At 41.7% G+C, this 27,522-nt stretch overlaps 1 protein-coding gene across 8 annotated transcripts in view; it reads right to left on the minus strand.

The window, feature by feature from the left end:
- The window catches only part of LOC141476967 (transducin-like enhancer protein 1), a 71,703-nt gene extending 46,244 nt beyond the window's left edge, over window positions 1–25,459 (minus strand). For 6 of the 8 annotated variants that reach the window (XM_074165946.1, XM_074165947.1, XM_074165948.1 and 3 more), the window contains exons 1-6: window positions 25,436–25,459; window positions 24,641–24,741; window positions 22,922–22,985; window positions 22,784–22,828; window positions 3,875–3,937; window positions 2,870–2,944 (exon numbers count right to left, since the gene is read on the minus strand). In XM_074165946.1, coding sequence (XP_074022047.1) covers window positions 2,870–2,944; window positions 3,875–3,937; window positions 22,784–22,828; window positions 22,922–22,985; window positions 24,641–24,741; window positions 25,436–25,459 — 372 coding nt within the window. Of the gene's footprint in view, window positions 1–2,839; window positions 2,945–3,874; window positions 3,938–22,783; window positions 22,829–22,921; window positions 22,986–24,640; window positions 24,742–25,435 lie in introns of all 8 variants that reach the window. The other 2 variants (XM_074165942.1, XM_074165943.1) reach the window with 1 other exon arrangement.
- Between the last annotated feature and the right edge of the window lie 2,063 nt (window positions 25,460–27,522).

Raw genomic sequence — 27,522 nt, forward strand, 5'->3', positions numbered from 1 at the left:
CTTTGTAGGTAAACTCTCTGAAGATCTCAGTCCCATGAGAATACAAGTCCCTATCCTCACAGTCTGTCCTCTGCTAGGCTTCCACTTGTTCAACTGGATATAAAAGTATAAAATAAAGATAGTTCAAAATCATCTTTTATTTCAAAGAGTTGTTCCTACTAATTAAAGGCTTTGTTCCCTTCCAGAACTCACATATGGCCCAGCAGCAACAGGAACTGCTCTAACTGAGGCAAGCCAATTGGGAAACTCTTGAATCATCTAGTGTCAGGAAACAACACCACGTAAAGAGAGAAAGAAAGGAGGGGAAAGAAGTCAAACCCTGACAAAAGCACTGATTTTATCTAATCAAGAGAAACCATGCACATGCACATCAGCTAGGAAAATTAAACTTTTCTCCTATGCTCAAAATTTATTGTATGTAAGTATTCTTGATAGCATAAGGCCAAAGGCTACTCGATTGCATCTTTTACTGTTACAGATTGCTCCAGCCTATTTGCATTCTGAAAGGAAGTTTCATGATCTTTCATGCTCATAATAGATGCCTAAACTGTTAAATTACTATTTCTTTTCTTATCTTGAAAGACACTGCACTTGAACAGCATGGCCCTTCCGTTGCTCTTTACATGAAGTCAGGTCCCTGAACAATACTGACAGCTGCTATCAAACTGGGCTGCACTCACTCCCAGTGCAGCTGCCGCTTGTAGGAACAGACAGACTTCTGATGTCTCCTCCCCTCTGGGGAGAGGACTTGACACACTGCATGCTCAGTGAGGAGGAGCAAAGGGTCCACTGAATTGTCAACCCAATTATATGCTATTCAGAATTTCCAGGGTGCACACCGTCCCTTTCAAAAAATCAAGCATATGTCAGAGCATGAAACTTATTGTGTGGCACAAGATAATTATTGATCACATAAGACTGTAAAAGGCCACTGTGACATACATCTAATTTTAGCATTAAGTACATGCAAGCATTTACATGGTCAAAAAAAAATTGTGCCCAACGTATCCATTTCCTCATTCACAGTTTTGGATTTGTATGGCATCATTCAGAGTCTTTCACAAGACACAGGCAAGTATCTGTTCTGGTGACTCTTAGGTAACTTAAAAATGAAAAAGGTGAAGGTTTCTATTCCTATTTCCAAAGAGCTTTCCCCCATAGAAAAAGTTTTTAATTGTATGTGGTACTTGTAGATCCTATTGCTTTTAAAAGACTATATTGTACTGAATTTAAAAACATGCTTAAGCTAGCAAAATTTAGTTTGGCTAAGTAGCACTACCCTAAATCCAGCAAGAATGTTTTAAAATATATTTTAATATACATTTCCATTTACTGCATAAAATATTCTTTAGAACTAGTTCATTAAAAAGTGTTTTCCATTCCATTTTCATCCTAAAGAAGTGATTCACTTTAAAAAAATGCAAGAAAGTACAGCTCTCTAATCTTCACTAATCAAATACCACAAATGTACATGTGCTGTATTTCAAAGATCAAATCAGGTATTCATAAAGTAATTCATTACACAAGCAAAGCACAGAGGAGATTGTGACAAATACAGATGTAATTGTGTGGGTTTCTAAGATGTGATTAGCAAATCAACTAAGTAACAGTCAAAATTTGATACGAAGGGAAAAAAAAGCTCAGATTTGAAGGGGGGGGTATGTTTATGCAAAGCTAATCTGTCAAGTGTAATAAAGCAGCTTGAATAAAATTTAAGCTGAAAATCCACTGAAGCTCCCCGTTTCAGGGAGGAAAAGCTATTAAAAGGAAATGAAGGTCACCCTCCCAGTTTATTTCACCTAATTGACTGCCAATAGCTTACCACAGGCAAACCAACTGCAGGTCTGCAATTGAGAAACTGATGAAAGGAGAGTTTTCAAGCTGAGGCTCATTCTTTTAATCCTCCCTCACTCCTATTTTTTTTTTTCCATCTCCAGTTGGGATGTAATTTTAAGCACAGATGGATTAACTGGTTCCATTGTCTGTAGACGTCATTGGACTATGGCACTGTTAATCCGTACAGCAGCATGTCTAATTATCATTACAAAGTGTCTGAGGGAACTATAAAGACCAGCAGGGCATCTTCTCACAAGCAATTAACATAAATTGATAAATGAGTAATTTGCATCCGCTCAAGGCGCTCACATATGAATAAAATCAGAAAAGACGGCTTCTTGTTTCAGCTACTTCTTTCACTTAGTCTGGAAGGGCAGAAAACACGAGAAATGTTCTAGACTTAGTGGCGGGGGAAATGAACTCATGCAGTGGAAGGAATGTATGGTTCAGAAAGTTCATTAGTACAAAGTAAATGACTTGTGATTGACAACCAGTCACAAGCAAGTAGCATTAACTTATTTCAGCATATTTAGAAGCACAAACTTGGTGAAAGGCTAATAGAACACTGTGTCAGACAATTAATACTACTTCAAAAGCAAGTGAAGTTTCTTTTCAATAGCTTCCTAATTTAAAATTCATGAAAGATTCACAAGAAAGAGAAAAGAAAGAAGAATGAATAGTTGCACAGGCTCCAAGAACTCAAGTGTCACAAGAAAGCATGAGGCAAAGGTAACTAGATCAACTGACATACAATACCTACAAATAAACAAGCAACTCTCCTAATTCTTATATTTCTTGCAGGAAAAGGTTTGTTACTCACATCATTGCTGCACAAAATTATGTTCTGACAAAGTAAACTATTAACTTTGTCCCTGCTAAAATTTGGGAGAAGCAAGGCAAACATTTCAGCAACACTGGACATCAAAACAGCATTAGATATCAAAATATTAAGCTTATTTTAAAAATAGCAAAGCAGTAAGATATGAAATCAAGTTATACACACTGTAGGAGGTAGACCTGGAAGGCCACGTACCCCGATGATGGCATTCAGTTCAGCCATGGTCACTTGTTTGGCACGTTCTACAGCTTGGGCCACTTGCTGCTGATGCTATTAAAAGAAGAAGGGATATGAGGAGGAATTTATGTTAAGGTATTGACCACACCAAAATCAAACCAGGATCACAAACACCTGAATAACTGTTTTGTTTGCAGAAGACCAGGCTAGCTACTGTAAGATATCTGATGCAGGTAAAAGATAGCAGTTCCCTATTTCTCATCTGTTTAAAAGCAAACAAGAGCCCTGAAGGCCACCCGCTCACCTCTTCCCCCATCACACTTCAACATCAATTTTCTGGCAAATGAAAAATCAGTTTCTAATTGAGTTGACAGGACGATAACGTCAACTTCATATTAGTGTCAATTTTACCATTTATATACTCTGTGCCCACACAGCAAAACCTACTGAAATTTCAAAACAGGAAAAAGAAGTGTTTCACTGCACTCAACAAGAATTACAAATGCTCCTTGTAAACTGTAGAGTTTGAAAAGGCGTATCCAAAATAACAGGCTTCAAAATGTAACAGTAGTTGCCCACAATATGCTACAATTGCAATCATTCCGACCAGATGTAGGCTTGTCACCTTAAACAGTGTTTTGCATTTGAGCTCTCGGCTCACTTATTACATTAACATTTCATACAAATTACGTAGACAAGATAAGCATGCTTATTTCAATAGATTCACATTTGACAACTGAATATCAAAAAAGCAGTCACCATTATTAGAAATGAAAGCATTTTGTTGCATTGGTAATATTTTACAGACTCCTACTCTCCTCAGGCAATGATCGAGGCTGAGCCATTGTCACTAGTTTGAACTCAGATTTGTTAGACCGAATTAGCAGGGGGTTTGCACACTTCAGCTATAACAGATGTTCCTTACACTTGTGTATTGTGATAAAATTAACATCTTAAAACTAGCTAATTTGCAAACAGAAAAGCAACATAATTGCACTTTAACAGCTGAACAGTTTTACTTACTTCCTGAGACAAAAATGGGATGACTTGTGCACAAATTGTATTCAATCTCTTGGCGATTTCTGTCTATAGAGGAAAAGTATTTTGATTAAAACTGTGTTTTAGTTTTGTTGCCATATATCAACTACTGTACAGGATTATATTAAGTTCCCACAGTGAAAAAGTAACAAAAAAAATCCACATCTTCATACTCTGGCAAATCAAAATAGGTAATATTTAGAGAGACAGAGATTTAGTTAGCTACTCTAGGACATCTGCCATGTCTAAAGTACCTAATCTGTATACACATTCAGGCACAAATCTGGTCCTTGTACATAGCTCATTAACAAGTAAAGCATTTTTGAAATCCATTAAATCCAACATAAAGCCTTTTAAAAGGTAGATTTATTATTACTCCAATTATCAAGCAGCATAACATGAAGGTGACAGGCATGGAAGAAAAATGTTTCTTTCATGATCAATTTTATCTGCTTATTAAAAGGTAAAATTAGTTTTGCTGACAGAAACACACCATCAGGAATACAAAAGAAATACCGAAACAGAAGCAAGGCAGAATGGAGACAAAAGGTACAGACTTCTAAAACATCCATATTGAGAGATAATTAAAATAATGCAGAAAAAGAATTAGATCAGAAAATGTGATAGTCAATAACAACAAATTTAGTAAAACCATGAGTAACAGGAGAACAATAAGGCTAGGAACCAGCAGAGAACAATCCTTCACTGAAAGCAGCAGATACGACAGCAGGACGAAGTGTTTGTGTCCCACTTTTCGACAGCTTTGTGTATCTCCCACTTAGAGCATGTCAACCTGAACACAGAATTTCTGGTGGGGTACAGGGAACTTTTTCCCTCATTACTCAGCCTTACCTGTGCTTACAGCTTTTCAGACCTATATACTCCCCACCATTGAGAACCACCATTATAATTAACCCTCAAGTCTTCAAGGTGCTTGCACAACTCCCACAGCTTTCCCTAAAAACCATCTCCTGTAGCACAGCTGCACAAAGCCAAAATCAGCATCTAGAAGTGAACACAGCCTATATACAAGGCACTAGCAACAGCTTGTCAGTCTCTGTCATGTCATTAAGCCTTGTAGATATTTCTTTGGGTTTTTTTAAGACACAAGAAACAAGACATCCTTGCTGAGAACCGTTAGGCTTTCCATGACATGACATGCCTAAGTCTGAGCAAAGCCAAACTCTTTCAAAGAAGTCAGATGAACACATTGCTAACTCATCTGCCAAGCCTTTCCCTGAGCCTTCTAATCAGTCTGATCCTTATGCATCAGTCAAGCAGTAATTAGGATACAAAAGCCATACCTGGCTTGTGTGTCTCAGCAGGCAGGTGATTCGGGATCTAAATACAGCTGGCAAGCTTTAACACCTCTTTCCTCACCTCTGACAGACACCAGGAAAATAGCTGATAGCACTGAAACTTGTAAAACACTGTGTCTCTCTGACCTAAGCTGAACTATGCCACCTGACCAAAGCCTGGCATTTGGCACATCCATGCTGAAGTTTTGCAGAGACTAGAGTCTCTGAAGCAGTTCTGGGATGGTTTCTTCCTAGGACAAAAAGGTTCCCCTTAAACGTGAAGTAACAGTTGCTTTCAGCAAGCCTTAATCCTCCTGCAACATGGGGAACAGATTTCTATGCTCAACAGAAACAGCTGCCATTACACACAGTACCACAGCGGTCTGTTTCCGTCTTGTTTGGGCCACAACCATAAAATATCCATCATCCTGAGTGTGGCCTTTAGTACCTACTTACCAACAAAGGCAATACAAGGAAGTTAAGAGCTTCATTATTATCAGTTACCAGACTTAACTATTGCCAAATCTGTAGACAACTTCACTGTCTGTTAACAAAGTAAAAAAACCCACACGATTGTAAGAATTTACATATTAAAAGGGCATTTTTTCACCTACCCAGTATGTCTCTCCATAAAGCAAAGTATGTCAGCTACAGAAAGAAAGTCTGTTATGTGGCAGTCTGATTGGCTGATGTGTAGCTAAGATGTTCAGGGTCCAAGAAGTTAACTGCCCTACACCAATGGGAGTACCTTTCTTTTCAGGACAGAAGCCAGGATGAATCATAGCAGGTGATAAGTAGGGAAAAGAAAAAACTTAAATAAGAAGAAACTAATTTGGTTTCTACTGAAGAGTTCCTTGGCCTGTATGGTCTACACAATGTCTCCCTATTCTGCAATACAGAGGTAAGTATCCTTATTGCAGCTCAAAAAAAAAAAAAAAACCAACCAAAAACCACCAAACTATTTTGAGTAGAGTCTACAAAACATGCAAGTTGTCCATGTATTGGGTTTTCCTGCACAGGTCCCAAATATCTGAGCTCCACTATGACTACATAGCATACAGGATGGTACACAGTAAGACAAGAAAATGCAATGTGTCATGTGATAATTGCCAGTCTCAACCTAGATCAATTAGATTTTTTTTCTTTTTATTTCTTTTCTAAAAAAAAAAAAAAGGGGGCATAATCAGCTTTCCCCCTTTCTCAGTCAATCTTACATGAAAATGATTGCCTCAGTACTATCATACCTGACTTAACACCGGAACTGAAAAAAAAAAAGTATCCTTCTTGGTTTGTTTTATCAAAGCTGGGCATTGTTGATGATAATATATGAACAGTATCCTTAATAGTCATCCAGTGCTAGGTAAACTTAATGTACATGCCATAAACAAGTTTATTCTGAGATTTCTTGCTGCTGTGAAAAGTGCCAGTTAGCAGAGATTTACGCTGAAACGGAAACTATTCTACACTTCATAACAAAAGTCTGCTTCCATTTAAAAGGCACTTTGCCTTACTAGCACTATTTCCCACACCCAGTTAAATAAAGTACTTAAAATTATGTATCCAGATCTCATACATGTTTGCTGCCCTCAAATGTTTACTAAAAAATATTCTTATTCATAACATTAATTTTTTTTTTCTCTAGTGAGTTGCAAAAGTTAGGTTTTAACGCCCAATTATGCACTTTTAATGCATGATAACAACCCCATTAGGAGTTGTTTCCAGAACTGAGAAAAAGGAACTTTTATTACTTGAAATATAAATTTAGCTGTTCGAAAGGCAATGTATACTCACCTTTCAAGGTGAAATATCTTTGAGTATATATGCGCATGTGTATATTCATTCTTGAAAACAAAAAGTATTTTTGAAGTAGTCTAGAAAAGCTTCATTGATCAAGACTGGGCATCAGTAATCGGTGGCATTACAATAACCTATATATTCCAGATTTGGAGATCATGCATTTGAAAGTCTCTAAAAGTGAGGTACTTATCAGTTACTTCTAGAGGCCTCCCAATACAATATAGCTATTATCCAACTGCTGATCTTGAGATGTGTAGGGCAGTCAGAAGAATAAGTAAACAAAGAAAAATTTGCAGAAAGCTGCTTGAACATAGACAAACATAACTAATTGCCCACGTTCTTTGGCTCCTTGGTAAAGCAGACTGTAGAAGCCCTCCTAGCTCTGTGGCAGCTCTTAGCAAAGCATCTGAAGTGCCCTTAATTGTTTGTGTTCTTATGCAGAGCCTCTTGAATACATTAATTTTTAATAGAGGACTTGAGTGTGGGGGCCATCAAAGAATGGCGAAACTACATCATTGACTGGTTCTTGCTGTTGTAATGATTGTCTTTTGATTTATTTGTAAATGACAAGCTTGTCAGACCCCTGACTGAAGTGCTACCCTCCTTTCTGAAGTATCATTAAAAATTAACATGAAAGAATTCAGCTGCATTTTGTAAAATTAAGTTGAGCTGACGGATTATTTTTTTTCTTCACTCATGTAATTTTTTGGCCTCTGCTCCATCTAATTAAGGACTTAAATGTTTTGACCTAACCACTGTCAAACTCAAGTGTTTGACTTAAGTTTGTCTCTTGCTAAAGTGAATTCTTAACATAATGGCAAAGAACAAAGCGGCCAGACTAGTTACTAAATATAATACTCATTTAAATAAGGTATTTTACGAAGCAATTAAGAGTAAGCTCGTATATACAATTGTAATATTTTTTCTTCTCCATTATTTAAAAAAAAAAAAAAGTAAGTGTTTTCCTCTACAGTAGTCTATTCCAGATCATTTTACATTTTGACAGCCTGTACTTTCCAAAGCACCATGTAAGATATACTTAAATCAACACGATTTCTTAAACAACTACAGATTTTTGCACTGGAAGGAAAAGATTCAAGTTTAATACAAGTATCCAAACTCTAACTATATTTCTCACCACGCCTAACACCTGTGTGTATTTTATCACTAATGCTGGAAGCCCTAGCCTATGGAAGCCACCATTCTCTTTTCTGAGTGAAGAAATGTAACCTTTCTCTGAGGCGAATTACTAATTACCTTTCAGCTTCAGAGGTTTCAACAGTAATAATTTTGTGTTTGCTCCAATCTGTGTCTATCATATGTTTCCTAGTAGTGACTTTAGCTATAGCATCCCTGGTGATCTAAAGCAAAAATTACAACACATTATTTTTAACAATCAATTGTATTATGACTGCTGGTCTATTATTAGTACCAAGACTCCACAAAGCTGTCCAGGCCTACCTTTACAACACAATGCTCAGCTAAAAGTGTCCATTGTGTGTCAGAGGCTTGTTATTCTTTCTTGCAAACTGCACTTCCTGTATCACAAAGCGTCACAGTATATCACAGAATTTTATGATATATTTCCTATGTCACAGTATTTGAAAGCACTCTATCACCACTTCTTAAGGATGGCTTATGTATTCTCATTAATTAGATTTTTATTTACTTATTTCAACACAATTTTGAGAATCACATTTGTCATTAAATTGGAAAGAATACAGCTTAGGAACAACATAATTAAAAGTAAAGCAAGAAAACCTAAAGTTCTGATGATACAAAAAAAAAAAAAAAGCGCATCCTAGTCCATTCCTTATAAAAGCAAAAGAATCAGAGAATCGGCCTTTCACGCACAGAAAAGAATATACTGTCAAATCACATTCACAAAAGCTTTAGAAGATAATTCTGAAGTACTCTGCCTCCACTTACACTTTCAACACATAGAAAGCCAAATACAACACTGAACAACTCCTGGAAGAACAAAATGGACTTCCTGCCATTTACAGAATGTAACACACTAATCCACTAGGGAGTAAAGGTCAATGTTGCACTTTGGGTCATTACTGAATCATTTGAGATTATCTGTGGTGGGGATGAGAAGAAAATCGAAGGCTATGAGAATGCTGCAAATGGCTTGACCTCAGACCAATTTTCATCTCCATCTGTCTAACAGACGTGCATAAAAGCCCGCTTTATGGGTCATGCTTGACCATTTTTTAATCCCTGTTGCAAACCAGAAACCAGTCAAATACTACATTTCAGAAGTCCACGGGTAAGAAACTGCATGTGTATATTTTAGTCTTGAGCTAAAGTTTAGTGTCCACTTAGTATTTTCATTTTTCTAGCAGAATCACTGAAACAAGCAGTACAGTAGAACTATGCAGTCTTAATTCTTTTTGTGATATAAATATTTGAAGACAACAAAACACACAATTCACAGAGCAATTACATAAAAGAAACATTTCACATGCTTAGCTCTCTGCATGTTTTGTTAGAGCTTTGCTACAGAAAGACTCAAGCACTTCCAAAAAAATTGTTGCGAAAAATTTGGGGGCTAAGGGAATGTTGGAGGTATAATTAAATCTCAAAACTTAAATATTCAAAAGCATCAAATGATTAAGGATAGCATTCTGTGAACTTTGCCACTCATGAGTTATTGAATCCATGTTGAGCACTGAGATATGCATATATTATTTAATGCCCTTTTATTTAGAACTAATCCACTACACAATCTGTTTTGGCAATGGCTGCAAAAGGAAAAAAAAATAAAGGCAACATGCCATTTAAAAGTTTAGGCCCCCATAGTATATCAATGTCAAACAACTGCGTGTCAAGCTAAGATTCAATTCAGGTAAGTGCCACTGCCAAATTTTCTTGTTCCCAGACGTGCTTTAAGATTATTTTATTGCTTAAAATTTAATTTGTTCCAACTCGCATCTCCATGACAACGTTGGCTAACCCTGCAAATCATTTGGGTAATTGGATATCTTATCTTTCTATTGCTCTCAAATCGAATGATTCTGCTAGAACTGCAGCAGCCAATCAAATTTACAGGCCTCCTGAGTAATAGACTCGCACAAGTAGCCACATTCATCTCCCCTTTACCGCCGTATTAACCACCCTGCAACAAACTGTGAAAGTTGGCCTTCAAACTCTATTTTAAATTATAAACACTGTCATTACTAATATTCTCACCAATAGGAGGGGGTGGTAAGGTTTATTCTCAACAGATATTTGAAATTCAATCTGACAAGCGGCAATGGGTAGCGTTCATTTCAGCGACAGGAACAATCTCTGTATTTTGGGTGTAAGCTGTCAGTTTAATATGACATATCATTAACAAATACAGCTTTCCCTCTGCCCCACATTTGTGCTACTCATTTTAATTGCAAGATCAGCCACCCACAAGATGATATTAAAACCCCAGAAGACTGGCATGAAAAATCTTTAGCTATGAAAAATCCAAAACATCACCATATTGCAAGTGGGAGTGGGGAGACGAAAAACTAACAGAAATATTAACAGAATAAAAACTCAAAATGACAAAGCCACAGAATGGTAGATAGTTTTCAAAGTGAAATTAGCATTTTTTTTTTTTAATTCAATACCTAAACTACATTTATCTGAATCCTCTCAGATGTCAGTTTAAATTACAGAAAGGTCATGTTAATTTAAACATAAGCTACATATGATGCACAAGTCAACAGCTACACTTGCCAAACATCTACTACAGGTTTGGACTTCGTTCAACTGTAAAGTGAAGTGACTGGATGTATTTCAGATGTCTAATTTCAATGCCTTCTATAATAATAGAGAGAGGCTGCTGTGTAGCTCTCGACGAACCACTATACACAACTGCCCATCCCATTTGCAGCTGTAAATCCTGTTGAACCCAAGCCAACTGGCAACAAAGAAGCTGTTGTCAGGATGCTAAAGTGCTCCTTTCACACATCTTCACTATGTCAAGACTCTTCTTAAACTTGACTAAACAGGAGTTATCACATTTCTCCTTTAATCCAACCTTAGCCCATCTTGCGCAAGCACTCACAACTACAAAAGGTGTTTATCCAAATTTTAGTTCCACAGCTTAGTTTCCATGCCTAAGCTAAGCTTCAATACACACAGAATTATTTAAATCTTGAAGCGAGCACACAGCTTTATTTCACTTTCAAGTTGTTTTCCAGCACACACAGTTCCCACTTTTATTTAGATTCCATGAGATGCTGACTCTAATCCAGAAGAGGTCTTGCTACCTTTGCCTCCAGAGGCACACTTTCTTCAAACCACACTGGAGACATTTGGACTTGTCCAACATCTCAACTGACTAGTCAAGCAGAAAACATTATTACAGGATGAGGGAAAGGACCAGTTTAGTAGACCACCACACCAGCAAGTTAAATAGGCTCACAGGAGGTATCCATCAGGCAGCAGAGTAGCCCAAAGTACCAGTAGAAGCAAGCTGGGAGTAGAGCTTTTTGGGGGAAACAGTATGCTATTGGATGAGCTCCCCTCTTCCCAAAGGACTGCACTCTCACGTGCTTTTACAGTGCTCTAGAAGCAGCATGATCTCCAAAACTGTCCAGCATGCTTCACATTATTACCCTTAAGGACATCAAGAACTTAATTTACTCTGGACAACTGAGCAACACGACACTATACAAGACAAGGAGGAGACGAAGAGAAAAAGACAGGAGGCATAGAAACACAGCATATCTGTAACTGCTACACCTCTATCAGAAATGAGCCCTTTTGGCTTTTGCTTTTGTTTAGGACATTATTTTAAAACTACTTCCTATTTTGCACTCACTCCCATAAGCCGCATACAAATTTCTGCATACATCCTTACAGCACTTGCCACACTAAGCCACTTTATTGTTGGGATGGCAGTAGAAAGTCAGAATTCTTCCATAGCTGGAGAAGTGCCTAGAGTCATAGGGGTTCTAAACATTAGAGCATAAAGTTCCTGAAACTAAGCACATACATTTACAGTATGCAAGACAATAACAAAACTCCCAGTCAGGAGTCAGTCCTTATTAACATTCAAGTAAGACTACAATAGCAGTAGAATCTGTACTTGACTAGAACCATAACCATCCCATCTGACAATAAGCAAGACACATTAAGAGAATGGCCTGAAATACCGGGGGAAGATTCATTACACTACATTCACAAGCACTTCTGAAATAGCTACCAAATTAAACTTACTTGGTAAGTAACATGCATTTTTACACCTTACATATAATTTCACCATTTTACAGCACTTCAGACATTCACAACTCAGCTTCACAAACCTGTCACATCTGAGAAACAATTCAAGGCCTTACAAAGGTGTTCATATCAATGCTTCAGGTGCTATCAGGTGAATCGCCAATAAATAACAATTTCAGAAGATTCACAACTCTTTTGCTAGCAACTAGCAGAATTATCCACCAGGCAGGATTTGGACGGAAGGTGAAACTAATGGATTTTTTCACTACAGGGGAAAAAGGTCTGGAACTCTTTCAGCAAAACCTTGTGAACATGTCAATAAGTTTCTTCCCCATTTTTTTATTTTTGTATATATATTCTGTTGCTCACAGAATAGAAAAAAACCTAGTAAATATACCATCTAGATTACATTCTAATAGAGAAGAACTGAATGAAACTGTCCAAATAGAAACTATTGGTTGAGACTGACAATCATTGCAGAGTTTGCAATCATCAGGACAGGAAGGAAGAACGAAAAAGCCAGCAAGACTTCAGGAAAGCGTATGCCAACTGGTAAGATCAGCTTAATAGGTCCTGTTACTGAGAGGGAAGACAAAATGGCATTACGGAGAGCTGACATTATCTTTATGAAACAATATTGAGGACATGGATGACAGCTAACACACCTGAGAACAGAGTAAGGGACAGAGGAAAAAGGGGACGGATGGAATTGTGCTGAGAGACTAAGTCCCAAATTCTTACCTGACTTCACGCAAACAAGAAGTGGGAACTACGTCAGGTGAGGCAGTATGAACACATACAGCACAAGCATGTATTTTTGTAACCATGTGCCAATAGTAAGCAACAGCTAAAGCAGAGCTACTGCTCTACAGGTTAGAATAGTTGGAGAACAAAATAAATAAATAAATAAATAAATAATGTTTGATCCCCTTAGTTCGAAAAGGAAAGATGTGGTCAAGGGACACTGAGGAGGCCAAAAAGTCTGTGTTTTTTTGCATCTGTCTTAACTATACAAAACCCATTACCAATCACATAATTAATATAAATTACTAGTTATATAAGGTCAACACTGCAGCTTCAATAGGAAATTAACAGATCAAAGCATTCCAAGTAAAATGTCTTCAAATTTGCTATGCCTGATGAAATAAAAAGAGCACATTAGTGAAGATTGAGCAGCTAGTGGACACCTTGCAGAAACAGCAAATGTTAAGTGCACAGGGGACTATGGAGGGACAGTGCCTAACAGACAGGAAACAGCATATGAAGGAGCAAAGCTCCAGCTTAATTACTATTCCTTAAGTTTGGGGCATTAAAAAGCCTCTTACCCATAAACATCGAGGTGAAACAGGGATATAAATCACAATTCAGAAGTATTTGCCAGCAGTAAACAACATCAGAATTATGCAGTGTTCAAAAAGGTGAAGTAATCATGGTTAAGAAAGGCAGGATTTGACACTCACAGCACTCTTAGGGGCACCACAAACGGCACAGCTAAAACTTCACAGGAACAAGTACAAAACTGTTTGATGATTAAACTATATATGAATACATCCCTCTCCACTGCAAATTAAGAAGGTCTGCATGCGTGATAGGCCCAGTATTTTTCAGTATTTCCTACTAACAAGCATGAAGATCTCTTCATTTGCCCTAATCCTTAATTCGCAGAGTGCTTCAAACTGAGAAAGACAGAATATGCCAGAGAATAGCTTCAGAACTCACTTTGCAGTGAATGGAAAATGGACTACAAAGGAAAAGGAAGGACAGGGATAAATAGGGATAAAGGACCATAGCACGCCTAGACAGGAACATAAAGGAAAAGGAAATAATGGGCCAGGAAGGAATCTCTCGGTCACAGCGGATCGTAATTCAATAGCATGCTACTGAAAAAAAGGCTACCATCACTGTAAGCCAGCCGTACGTTAAGTAAACCTCCTATGCTACTCAGCACAGAATTTCCTCCCCTGGAGTACTGCACTCATGTCGGGCACTGTACTTCAGCCAGGCAATAACATTCAGAGAATGAACATTAGACTGTAGAGGTATGCAAAATGGTGCTGGAAGGAAGGGGGATGATCTGCGCTCCCTATCCACGGCAAAGAAAATGCATAGTAAAGAGCTGAAGCCACAATAGAAAAGATTGAAGTTGTAACTGAAGAAGCTCTTCAACAGCAAGGACATAAAAGCACTCTGTTACCTAGAGAGCTTGTGAGTCACCACTACTCTTTAAGTCTTTGCTAACAGATAGGACAAGCAACCTATCAGGAATGACATTGGTATAGCCAATCCTGCTAGGACACAGGGAGGCACGTCTAGTGCTGTGATTCTACTGTTCATATTTCAGTTTAGGGAAGCAACCTAAGAGGTTCCCATAGGTCTTGTTAATTGAGGATTTTGTGTTTGCTTAACTGGCAATTTACATCCATCATTTGAGGCCACAGACAGCTAGCTGTCTGCAGAGTAACAGCTGGAAACCTTATAACCAGTTACAAAAACAGAAAATCAGAATGACCTTACACCCAGACTCACATATGAAGAACAGCAATAAACGTCAGCTTTTTTTTTTTTAGCCAAACAAAAGACTTTGTTGTAAATGGAAACTGTTGTGGCAACACCGCAAAAGAATCATCTTTCTATTAGTTTTGTTTTATTCCCCAAGAAATTGTGGGGTTTTCATCCCAGGGATTCAATTCAAACTTCTACATTTAAAAAAGTTGAGCTCATCATACTATGGAGCAGAGACCACAGTAATTCAGTGGTTTTAGAACACTTTAAAATGATTTCATAAATAGACAGATTTCCACAGATCATAAAAACCACCTTGTTTCAGATGTCCTTTCCTTTTCTTGACCTAATAGAAGCAGATTTCCTCATAAACTTAATACCTAATCCAGATGCAGCTGAACAAGCATAGCCATTCTTGCTCCCCTTCTCAAAAACTGAAAGCTATCTTTTTGTTTTTCCTTGCTAATCCATAGAAACCTTTAAAATGGCACAAATAAAGGCAGCAGCATTTTGTTCTCTAAATCAATTTTATCCTCAGCTATCAACTAGATGTTCCAGCACAGAGAAAGAACAGTCCTTCCTTTCTAATTCAAAAATCCATACTACCATTGCCCTTGCAAACTGCTAAACAAGCAGTATCGGCAATTCACTTGTGTTCTGTAATATATTTACCGCAAATCCCAAGGGCTTGCCTCCTAATGCAGTTTTCTGTTGTGTCTGCTCTTGTCAATACACTGACTGGTCACCTTACAAGTAAGTTGCTTTGACCGACTGTTTACACAAATATCAAAAAGCTTCAAGAGGAATAAAAAAAGGACTGAACAGGAAAAAAGGACACCCCTGCTGCTGAGGGAAGGGGGTAAACAAACAAACAAAAAAAACCCAAACAACCCTACACCAAAACACAAGTTAACCTCAGTTTTCTGTTTTGTTATCTCATATCCAAAAAGGCTAGTTAGTTTCTCAGATCACTTGGGAAGTACAAGATATTTCCAGATAAGCAGCCCTGACACAAAGCCTACCCAACACTTCCCGAAGAACTTTAATTTGTAATTTAATTATCCGTGGTAATTTGTTCGCATGCCTGAAGAACGGAAAGGTGAGAGCAACTCGGCCAATCCCCAATTAGACATTAGTCTTTAACACTGTGCAATTTATCATTAGCTGCAGAATACTATTATCATTATAAAAAGTTCAGTGAAACCTAATACACTGATTAATTTCCTGAACTGCCTCCCCCATTCTAGAAAGTATATTTTATAACAACTAGGCTTGCTAACAACTAAAATAATCCTCAACACTTACAAACTTATAATACTACCACCATATGAAATAATGCGATAAAACCTTTTCTATTCCAATTTCACTTAAACCTACTGTGTTTAAGCAACGCAATTCAACATTGCTTCCATTTGTTTATATGAATCTTGACACAGCAACAGGGCAGGCTGGTTTCTTAAGTACTAAAAAAAGTGCATCACTAGGCCTTCTTTTAAAACAGACAAGCTTAAAATAATTGATTTTTAAACCTAGTCAGATTAAAACTAGAGTTAGTTAAGAATAAAGTCAATTTCAGCAAGCTTTAATCTACTCTTCAATCATCTCCAGCAGTATGCCATAAACAGGTCACCAGTGGAGTTTCACAGAGGCCCTTTACTGCAATCTGTTTTATGAATATGTTCAGCAGTGCAGCCTGGAAAAGACAGCAAGCAGTAAGAAAGCTCACTCCATAAGAGATTTCATTCAAAGTAAAAGCAATGGCTGAAGAACTGCAAAGAGACCTTACAGGTCTAAGTGGGCAATGAAAAGAACTGTATATAAACAAAAATTTACACACGCTGGGAATAGCCATCTCTATCCTCAACATAAAGTGATGGTTCCTGAGCTTACAATCATTATTCATGAGCAAGAACTCAAATGTGAAGGGTGACTCCAGCATTTCAGCATTTTGTGGCAGCCAAAAGAGAAATCCAATATTGGGAACTTTAGTAAATGAAAAAAAAAAATCCAGAAAACAGAATTATGTTATAATAAAAATTTCTGGTTCACTAGCACCCTGAGAACTGCATCTCATTTCAATATGCTAAGTTAAAAATTAAAAAGGTTGAGGGAAAGCAAGGAAGATGGTCAAAGAAAGCTACACAACTGTGTAGACTGGGGCTGCCCAACCTGAAAAGGAGTCAACACAGAGATACAAAATTTTGAGTGCGTTGAAGAAGCAGGCAGGCATCAGCCACTTGTCTGTTCTGCAAATGAGGGCCCATCAAATAAAGATAGTGGAAACCAGGTTCAAAGCAAACAAAGGTTGCTTTTTGCCCTGTGCCTGGGACAACCTCCTTCCCATAACAGCATAGCCAGGGTAGAAACACACTAGAAAGTAGTTTTGCAGAAGAGGGCATTGGAGTCTGGGGGGGACAAGTTAAATACGCATCAGCCCCACACCCTTGTGTTGATGAAGGCCACACCTCATACTAGGATGCAACAGTATGACTGTAACCAGCTGGATAATTAAAGTAAATTGTTCCCCTTTTTGTTCCCCTTGTTTAGCAAGAAGGAAGATGTTGCCAAACTGAAGCAAGTCACTAAGTGACACCAGTCAGATGACCAAGGAATCGGAGCACACAATGTACCAGGAAGAAGCTAGATTTGTTTTGTTTCAAGAAAAGAAAGATTAGTGGGAGAGGAGATCTGACTGCTGACAAAAAGGTGCTTATGGAAAAGACTAAACCAGACTCTTCTCAGAGGTGCACAGCAGAAGAACAAAAGGCAGACAATGCTCACCAGTGCAGAGAGGTAAAGTCCAGTTAGTGAAGGAAACAATTCTTCATAATGAGGGTGGGTCAAACACTAGGAAGTGTTGCCCAGGGTTGTCACAATGGAAATCTGATACTTGTAAAAGCACAAGTTGCAATTTCAAGCGGAAGAGGGGACCAACTTGCAGGTACCCTAAAAAAGTAAAGCCATGGCTTACCAGTAGTCATAAAGACTGACCTGTTACACTAGCTGTTCTGACAAATACGTGCTGAAAAATCAGGAATTCTCCATCAGTTGTTTTTCCCCTTTCTGAAAGGAACTATGTGAGCAACTACTATTGCTCAAATAGCTACATCCACAGTCCAACTAAGAAGCATTATGCAAAAGTTCAAAATAGTAGTGTTTGGCATAATTGCCATTAGATATCCCTAAATCTTACTTCAAGTGGAAAGATAACCTCATTAGTTCTACTCAAAGCTGTTATCATTGTAAAATAACAGTACCGTGCTGTCTTCCGATAAGCACCAGTTAACCTCAAATTGTATTTAAAGGCTTTTACTGTATGCCAATAGTGACCTACTATCAAACCTAGAAGATCCTATCTTCCATTTTGCACAGGAGACACAATGCAATTGTACTGCTTTGCAACAAAGACCTAAGTGCTGTAGTAGGGTGGGAGGAAAGGCAATTCAAAAAGAAGTGTTAAGCTTTTTCCCTGGAATCTGTTGTGACAGAAGTGGTACTGCACATTCACAAAGCATCTCCCCTTTTACCCTTCTCCCTACCCCAAAAAATACCAGGAATTTTTTTTTGTTCACTTCAGCCAATCCATGAAGTACATCAACAGACATTTGGCAATCTAAGTTCCATCAATGCAAGGGAAGCTTAACGACGTAGCTGGTAGGAACACATTCCCTCTCTCCCTCCATGGTTCTGCGATGAACCTGAAATCTGGTAGACAAAGTCTGAAATGCAAGATGATCAGGCAGTATTTAACATATGTACAGTGTTTACACCGTGACATACTTTCAGATTAAGTTGTATATGGGGTTGACATAATAGATGCGATATATCTGACAATATGGTTGTATCTCCATGAAGCTTTTAGATATTTTACACAGTGCCCTGAATCTGTCAGATAACAATAATGCTGGTCTCGAACTCAAATGAGGTTCAAAAGTCAAGAAAGTTGAGGTCATTACTTTAGTCTTTCCTCCCTGTTCAAACTGGCAACTCTACTTGTGGTTGAAGTGGCTGCACTGGTGATACAAATACTGGGTTTCTAAATAAGTACAGTTGTAAAGTAAGTACAGGTTTTTTAAGTGAAAAATATTTTGTCCGAATCAACCTTACCATTTTCTCTTTTAATTAAAAAGAGGTTTTGCATGTCTTACATGGCAGTGCCAACTGTAAAATGCTCCTGAAACACTCACTGCACACCACCAAAACCTTAAGGATTCATGAAGTTTTTCATTCCAATAATTAAAATGCAAGTAGGAAAAAAAGAAAAAAAATTACCTTTAAATCCCTTTCAATAGCACAGCCATCCTACTTAGGAGCTGTAGAGAGCTAACTAAGCTCCTTAATTCTGTTCTATTTAACCCGCTCCTGAAGACTGATGTTCTAATGAGATATCAGTAAAAGCTTCTGTCCTTTGCCATAGAGCATTAGAAATGATTCTGCAATACATTCCAGGCTAAACCAGACATTTAACTGTTATACGATTGGTTAACATAACACAGTTTGAGAGTTTGCATACTTTTATACAAGAGAGAAGGTACTGAATTACAGGTCTGCCTCCAGGCAGGTCACAGAGATCACAATAACCCACCCAATGAGAAGGAAACCTAGCTGTCACCATTGGGATAGCAGAAACCCACATGCTGTAGTAGTTTATATAGTCTGTCAGTTGGTTCAGCAGTGAAGAATTTTTCTTTCTTTGGCTGCCTGCCACTGAACAAGAGCTAATCTTGCACCTAAACAATCTAGGCATTAAACGCACAGGAAGCCTTATCTTCTGACTTATGACAGAAGATGACAGACAGAGCTGGTGAAAATAAAGAGGCGCTGCCCTAATAGCCAAAGGCAGAAACCCTTTAAGTACAGCATGACTTTTAACACCCAACCAACTCTATATCTTGGCACTAGGAGTTGATGCATCTGCTTTGCCAGCAATGGATGTCACAGTGGCAAAAATCTGACTTGGACAGTATAAACACAGAAGAGAAACTTAAGACCACCCAAAACATCCTTATTTGTTCTGTCTTCTTGATACATAGAATAATAGTATCTGAATCAACACCTATCCTAAACAAATCCTCAGGTGCTTCTTTCTGTTTCATGTATGCAAACCTTAGTAACTATTCACCTTAAAAATAATTATCTCTGAAAACAGTATGAAAATCCACACACAACATCCCCTTAAGAACTAACCTTTGAAATTATTTTTTAAAAAAATAAAAAAACCCCACATAGAAACAAGACACACACACACAAAATTCCACAAAAAACCCCACAAACTAGCCAAAAATACACCAAAAAGATTATTTCCTGACCACTCTTCAGCCAGCAAGTTAAAATGCAGCAGCAGGACCTGGATTTAAGCACACAATTATGCAATTAAACACTGCAAAATGCCAAAGCTAAAGTTGTGAAGGAAGCCTTACAATGGCCATTTCTGGACTCAAGTGCAGCATACTCAAGTGGAAAGCTCTGTTTGCACATGGAAAGTTCACCTCAATTAAGTCTGTTGATTTAAGCAACATTCAAGTCCTGACTAGTTTTGTTTTAGTCAAATTGTAATAGAGTAGCAAATCAAATGAAGAGGAAACTGCTGATGCAACTACATCAGTACAAGAAATCAACCCTTTCACACATAGGCGAACTGCAACTATTTCCTTTTATCAAAGTGACTCTACCTTAACACTGAGGTATGCACGACACTGCGTTAAAAAAGACTGCTGCAATGTAATTTTTTGTTTTTCAATCAGCAGCCCAAGCACTCTGAAGGGCTTCACACGGAGCAAGTGCAGCATCCACATAGGAGGCAGGCCTTAAAAACATTAAAGCTTGTTCAGCGGAAAGTTTCCCCATCACTGCATTTTTCAGTAACAAAGATGTTGTCAGAAATGACAATTTTTCGTGTCCCCTGATGATGCCTTGCTAGCATTTGGTTATAAGCCATAAAGCAGGAATAATTTCAGCCTGTCAGGAGTCTAGCTAATGCCCAGTTTCCCCCCAGAGAGAATTCCTGTCAAACGTAATGAGAGCTCCAAAGGCCCTCTCTACAACATAATGAGCACTTAGGCCACGCTGGTGATCAGCCAGCAAAAAGCATCAATTTGAGCCTGGCTACACCCTTGGGGCTAGACGTCACCAGTTTTAATAAGAATTATGATTACTATCTGCCAAAAGCCTCCTCAGAATTTATCGTTAGCGGTGAAAATTCAGAAGGATGTCATTGGTAGATTACAGGAAACAAAAAAACCCCAAGACCACCTACATACTGAACCGTAACACCGTTTGGCATCCTCATTGCAGGCATCTAAAACAAGAGTCTTTAACAAGAAGGTGCTACTTTTATCAGAAATTAGAATTGCTTAACGTGTAGAAGCATAGTATCTGAGACTGATATCCAATGAAACGTATTTATGGCCTAAAAGCTTACTCTTAACAGCATACACAGACCAAGCGTGCGCTACTGTCCCCAGCTAGAACCAACATACGTCTCTGTCATAAATCTTAAAAGCTTCCAAAGTATCACTGCCTACTGAGTATGTAATTATAGTTGCCATACATACAGAACATTAAATCCTTGCAATACACAGATGTTAAGGTCAAAGTGGAAACCTCAGTTCTGACACTCTTTAATCTTGTGGGTTTAATTGATTTTATCTGAAGTTAATTCCTAGTACATTTACTGAAGTCACATGTTCTCTTCAAAGATGTTCTGAAAACACCCATTTTGCACCAAATGAGGCTCCTATACAGATGTTGACTTCCTCACAGGTTACAGTGTGCCAAAAAGTCATTTAGGAGAGGAAAAAAATTAATCACAGAAAGAAAGAAAGAAAGAAATGTCCAAACCACAAAGCCTGGAAAAGTCACCTCAGAAAAACTGACATTCTTCTAAAACACAAGACAGGAAGATTAACGCAGCTACAGTACAGATCCAAGCCAAACACTACTCTAGTTGTTTTGTCTACCTAGTCAGAGCATTACTTTAAAAAAAAAAAAGTTGTAACAATATTTCTTATTTTACCATCATTTTGGATTCAAACAAGTTTATCTCTAAAAACCAAGAGGATACCTACCTAGCCTTGCAGACAGAAAGTTATCACAGAATTACAATACCACCTTATCAAATATAATATTTTTTGGAGAAAACAAAACAAAAATCAAAGAGTTCAGAGTTACAAAAGCAAAATTCAACTCTGCAATTCACTGGTTTAATGAAAGTCTTTGAATATACTGAAGATCCGAAGCCTGAACTAATCAATTTCTTCGCTGTGCCCCAGCCGGTCAGCCATGCTCTTTAATTTAAGAGAAACAAGAGTTTTAGATGAAATAGCACATACACATCACAAAAGAATTGTATTGTTGCACTTTGAAATGTGTCCAACTGTGCAACTTCATCTAATGATAATTTTTTTTAAGAGGCCATCGATTTTTGAAAGACTTATTGTACCAGCATCTAGATGAAAAAGTGAATGTCAGCATATCTACAGAATACTTACACCCTGCCATTAATGCTTTATTTGGCAGACAATGACTACTCAATTGAGGGTCCTCTGGGCTGAGCAATCATTTAGCTTTTCTTCTCTTACGAGGTCCTTAGTGTCTTGTTCCAGTTCAATACTCTTTTTATTCACCATTATAGTAGCCATAAGTGTGAATTTTATGGGAACTTGCAAACTCATAGTCATAACTAGAGCTTTCCGAGTCACTAATCTTTTCATACCTTTAAATGGCAAGGATTTGAGCAACTACTGCTACATATGCTACAGACACATAAGACCAGTTCTACATATCAAAGGCTCTACCACCAACAAAAGAAAACCAAGGAAAGCACTGAATTATATCTTTGAAACCACAGACAAAAGACCTTTCCTACTTTTGCTAATGTCTTTCAGGACCAATACCAAGAACGCCTTGTCACTCAACATAATCTATACCTCATTTGACAGCAGGTAGGCAAAGGTTTACTAATCACAGCTACAAATCAGCCTATTGATCCAGACACATGATACAGTCATCCAAACATAAACAGAACAGCTACATTTAAGTGCATTCGACAGACTGCAGATTTTGTGGTTTAGAAAACAAAATGCCTTACCTGTTTGTGCATTTCAATGTTTAATCCATACGACATTTCATAATACTGCAAATAAAGGAGCATACATTATTTTCTTATGCTGGCTTACATTGCATTTGGAGGTACTTACTGAAATAAAGAAAAACCTAATATACTTACCATCACATAGTGCCTCTGCATTTCTGTCTTTTCACTTGCCAGTTTCTCACATTCCAATTTAAGGCTACAAAATAGATCACACTTTAATGTAACTGTTATGTCATTCGTTTTGACATCTACCCACTTTATTTGTTATTAACAGAAGTAGCTAATTAAAAAAACCTCATAAACCAACACAGAAAAGACTTAATTCATACTTTAAATACAAAGGCTAAACAGGAAATTGAAAAGGTATTTCATGGGCGCTGTATGAGACCCAAACTGTTTCCAGGACGCAAACGTATCTCATCTTCATGCTTTGACAAAGAGCTGCTATGAAGTGCTACAACTTTCAAGCTGTAACAGAATTTGAATTTCTCTAAATTTACTACTTCTCAGAAGTAAAATAGAGGTATTTCTTTGTATGGAGCATTTAGTAAATTATTGAACAGTAACACATTTACAATTACAACTTGACTATGTCTATAATCCTTAACCTTAAGTACTCTAAAGTTATCTTGCCCACAGCATGAAAATTAGTACTTTCTATTATCATTTACTAGGGAGTTCTCTATTTTTGTTTTCATAAATGAAAAGCAGTTACATCCAGTACTTGCATACCTCATCACTAACAAGGGTATAATTCTGACTACTTTCACTGAGGGCAAATGCCTTAACATTCTCTTTGTTCTCTGGCACGCTGATGTTTTAATATTTTTTTTTTATGACACCAATAAGCAACCTAGGGAACAGTTAGTGTGTAAGCCAGCATTTTTCACTTACAGCTGTGATATCGAATGTTTACAGTTTACACTGCATTTCTAAAGAAATAAATGGCTTAAACAAGTTAATGATTTTAGATAAGACGACAGTATCATAGTTAAGGAAGAAGAAATCTAATTAAAACCAACCACTTTTCTAACTGGGAAACCTGGAAAGGTTTTATTCCTATCCAGGTCTTGCAGGTACACACAAGTACAAAATTAAGAATAAATGGCCCTTAACAACCTGTGTATGCAAGAGCTCATACCCTGTATCTCTGCAGGGACCTCAGTAGCAAGCGCAAACGCAGTAAGAACGCCTGAAGGACAGCATAACAATCAGAAACGCATGCCACAGCTTCAGTAGGTTCACGTCACCTTTAGTTGTGTTAGTACTGCAGTACTTGTGTGCTTTAACAGTCCTTCTTGGCTCTTCAAGCACCACCTTAGCATTGTATTAATCTTTGAATTAACACTACACACAAATTAGCAAACACGAAAATTAGCTTCCTTAATGCTCTGGGCCACAGAAATAGCGCTGGTCTTCTCTCGATATACTTTAAAAAGTCCTCCGCAGAAGGATCCCTAACAAATTCTTTTTGTTTGGTTGGTTTGGTTTTTTTTGTTTGTTTGTTTTTTATGCATTCAAGCGCCGAACCGCTCCAGTTTCGACACAACAATCTTTTCGCGGGTGCCTGGGTCGCCCCTGGGCAGGAGGGCAGGGCTGCCTCCTCCCGATCGCCCCGTCCTCCGGACACACACACACACACCCCCCACCTCCCCTCCACGGACGGGGACCGGACGGAGGCTCCCCGCGCCGCCGGTGCCTGGTCCCTCGGCGGGGCTCAGCCGCGACGCCGCACGCCACCGCCTGGACGCGGCCCTTAAGTGCAAGCCCCCCATCCCCCGCCTCCCCTCCCGCACCCGGCCGGGGTCGCGGCAACGACCCCCGGCACCGGGGCGTCCCGCCGGCGCTCACCTGTGGTACTGCGCCTGGAGGAACTGGAACTCCTCCTTGATGCGGTCCAGCGACTCCGGGATGGTGAATTTGAAAGGCTGGCCCGCAGCCTGGTGCGGGGTCTGGCGCGGCGGCGGCCGGCACGGGAGAGAGAGGCACGTTCAGACACGGCGCGGCCGACCGGGGAAAAGGATAGGGATGGAGACCGGGATGGGGATGAGGGGGACGGCGCCACCCGCCGCGGCCAGGCCGGAGGGTTAGAGGGAAGGCAAGGAAGGGAGAGCCCGGCCCGCCCCGACCCCGGGGCGCCGCGCACTTTTTACCCACCTTCCCGTCCCTCATCTGCAGGGGGGGGGAGGAGGCAGACGGCGCTCGGGGAGCCGCTCCGGCCCCGACCCACCCGCTCCTTGCCACCGCCCTCTACCCGAAAGCGGGGCGTGCCGGCTCCTCCCCGCCGACCCCCGCCGCCGGGGGCACGGCCGGCCCCAGCCCGGGCGCTGAGCTCGGCGGGGCGGGGAGCTCTCTCCGGCCCGCCGGCGACCCCCTGCAGTCATTCCCAAGGCACAGAAGTTGCCAGCGAAACAAAAGGGGGTCCGCCTTTACCCGCCGCCCCCCCTCCCCATCCCTCCATCCCCGGCCACGCCGCTCCTCCCTGCAGGGGACAAACTTGGGAGGGCGCCTGCCTGCCCTCTGTCAAGCAGGGTGGGGGGGTCCGAGGCTGCCGCTGCCCAGGCCACCGCCAGCAGCCCCCGCCCCGCTTTCTGGGCGGCCCCCACGCCCCCAGCCCCACTGAGCGGCGGCTCCGGCCGTACTTACAGGGTGCCGGCTCTGGGGGAACATGGCTCTGGCCGCAGTGGGGCTCCCTCGCAGCGCGGTTCTCCCGGCGAGCTCCCCACCCCCGCCCTGCCCCGGCTTCACGGCCCGGGGAGCCGCGGGGGCAGAAGCAGCGACAGCCGGCGGCGGCCGCCTTCCCTCCGCCGCCGCGGGCGGGAGCGGGGCGAGGCGGCGCTCAGTGCCCCCTCCGCGGGGACATCCTCCGGCCGCCGCGTCCTTTGTTGCTGCTGTTCCGAGAAGGGCTGGGGGCGCTCGGGGGGGGCGGAGGGGCCGCGCTCCGGACCGTCACCGCCGCTTGGCGATCCTCCGGCGGGACGGGACCCGACGGGACCGGAGTGTCGGGGCGGGGTTGGGGGGGGGCCGCGGCCGCCCCGTCGCTCTCCGGGAGTGAACGATTTCCCCTTCGTGGGCTCGCAAGTTGCTGATGCGATTGTAAGGCCAGGAAGCCCCGGGCTGCAGCGGCGGCGACTCCTCGCCGCACTTCGTGCCTCTTTTTGCCAGGAGGGGAAAAAAATGCAGCCGAGGGAAGCGGGACGCGGTGTCTGTCTGTCAGTGGCGGGACCGTCGCAAGCCAGCGGGGAACGAGAAAGTCTCCGGGAAGGGACGCGCTGTTCCCGGGTGTCGGCGGAGGGGCCAGGTCACTGGAGCGATGAAGGGAGGAAGGCGGGAGCTGGAGGAGGAGGAAGGGGGCGGGAGGGGGGGGCTCTGCACCGCCGGCCCCGATGGGAGTAGCTCCGGTAGCGCACGCACGGAAGGCCAGAGGGCAGAGCGCGGGGGGGGGGGGGGAACCACACAGGCGGCAGAGACTCCCCCGTTCCTCGCGGAGAGGTTCCCCGGGACAAAAGAACAACAAAACTCCTCAAAAACGTTCGCTGACCGGACTGGACCCGTCGGGGGAGGGGAATAAAATAAAATAAATTAAAAAAAAAAAGTATATAAAGATAAAACCGTCCGTATCGGGGCTAAATCAGACGGGAAGCTCCTTCGTGCCACGGCACCGCTGCAGCCTCCTCCTCCGGGCGGGTGCGTCTCACCAGGGCCCCCCGAGCGCGGTACATCGCAGCGGCGGCATCATCATTATCATCCACCTCAGCAGCATCCTCATTCGCATCCCCCTCCTCCTCCTCTGCGCCGACCCGAGCTAAAGTTCTCCCCGCCGGGGAAAAAACCCAAAACCACCCGCACCCGGGGCGAGCGGCCGGAAACGCCGCCGGTCTCTTTTCCTTCCCTTTTCCTTCCCCGCGCCGCTCCTGAGGGGACGGGGACGGGCCGGAGCGCGATCGGGACGGGACGGGCCAGGACGCGCCGCGGTCCCGCGCCCGCCCCGCTTACATTAGCACGCGGTTTCACACTCCGCCAGCTAACCAGCCGCGCGGCCCCGCCCACCCCGCCGCGCGGAGAGAGCTCCCTGCCGCCACCCAATCGCCGGCGCCGGCACCAACGTGGGGTCTTGACGCGCTCCGACAGGGCGGACCAATGGCGGCAGCCTCAGCCCTGCCGCCTCGCAGCCTTTCGCTGGGAACCGTTTCTGGTGGAGCGGCGGGAGCGCCGCGAGCCGGCCAATGGGAGGACGCCCGGCGCGCGGAGCCGAGGGGAGGAGGGGAAGGTCGGCGGAAAGGAGAGCGGAGCCGGCAGAGATGTCAATCAAAGTAACGTGGGACCGGGGGCGCGGAGGGGCGGGGCAGAGGTGGGGGCTTCCAGCGAGCCCTGCGCGCGGCGCCTGCGCGCACTTGCCCTCCGCCGGGGCCTGCGGCGCGGCGCGGAGCGGGGCGGAGGGGCTGAGTGTATTCAGCCCGCTGTAGATTTCGTTCTGCTGAGGCTCCGCCGAGGGCGGAAGGGGGGGGAGGGAGGAGCGGGGGTGTATCGGGCTCGCAGGGGTCCGCGGGTGCGGGAGGTGGCCCCCACAGCCAGGCAGCGGGCCAGGCCCGGGGCGCTCGGGGAAGAGGCTGAGCTTCTCCCGTCCCCGGGATGTCCTTCGTAGCGCAGGCAGGCAGATAACGGCGCCTTCCTCCCCCTCGTTTGTGTGCGGAGGCCGGTGCCTGCGGTAGCAGCTGCCGACGGTGCGCACA

The sequence above is a fragment of the Numenius arquata genome, chromosome Z (genome assembly GCF_964106895.1).
Source record: "Numenius arquata chromosome Z, bNumArq3.hap1.1, whole genome shotgun sequence".
Lineage (NCBI taxonomy): Eukaryota > Metazoa > Chordata > Aves > Charadriiformes > Scolopacidae > Numenius > Numenius arquata.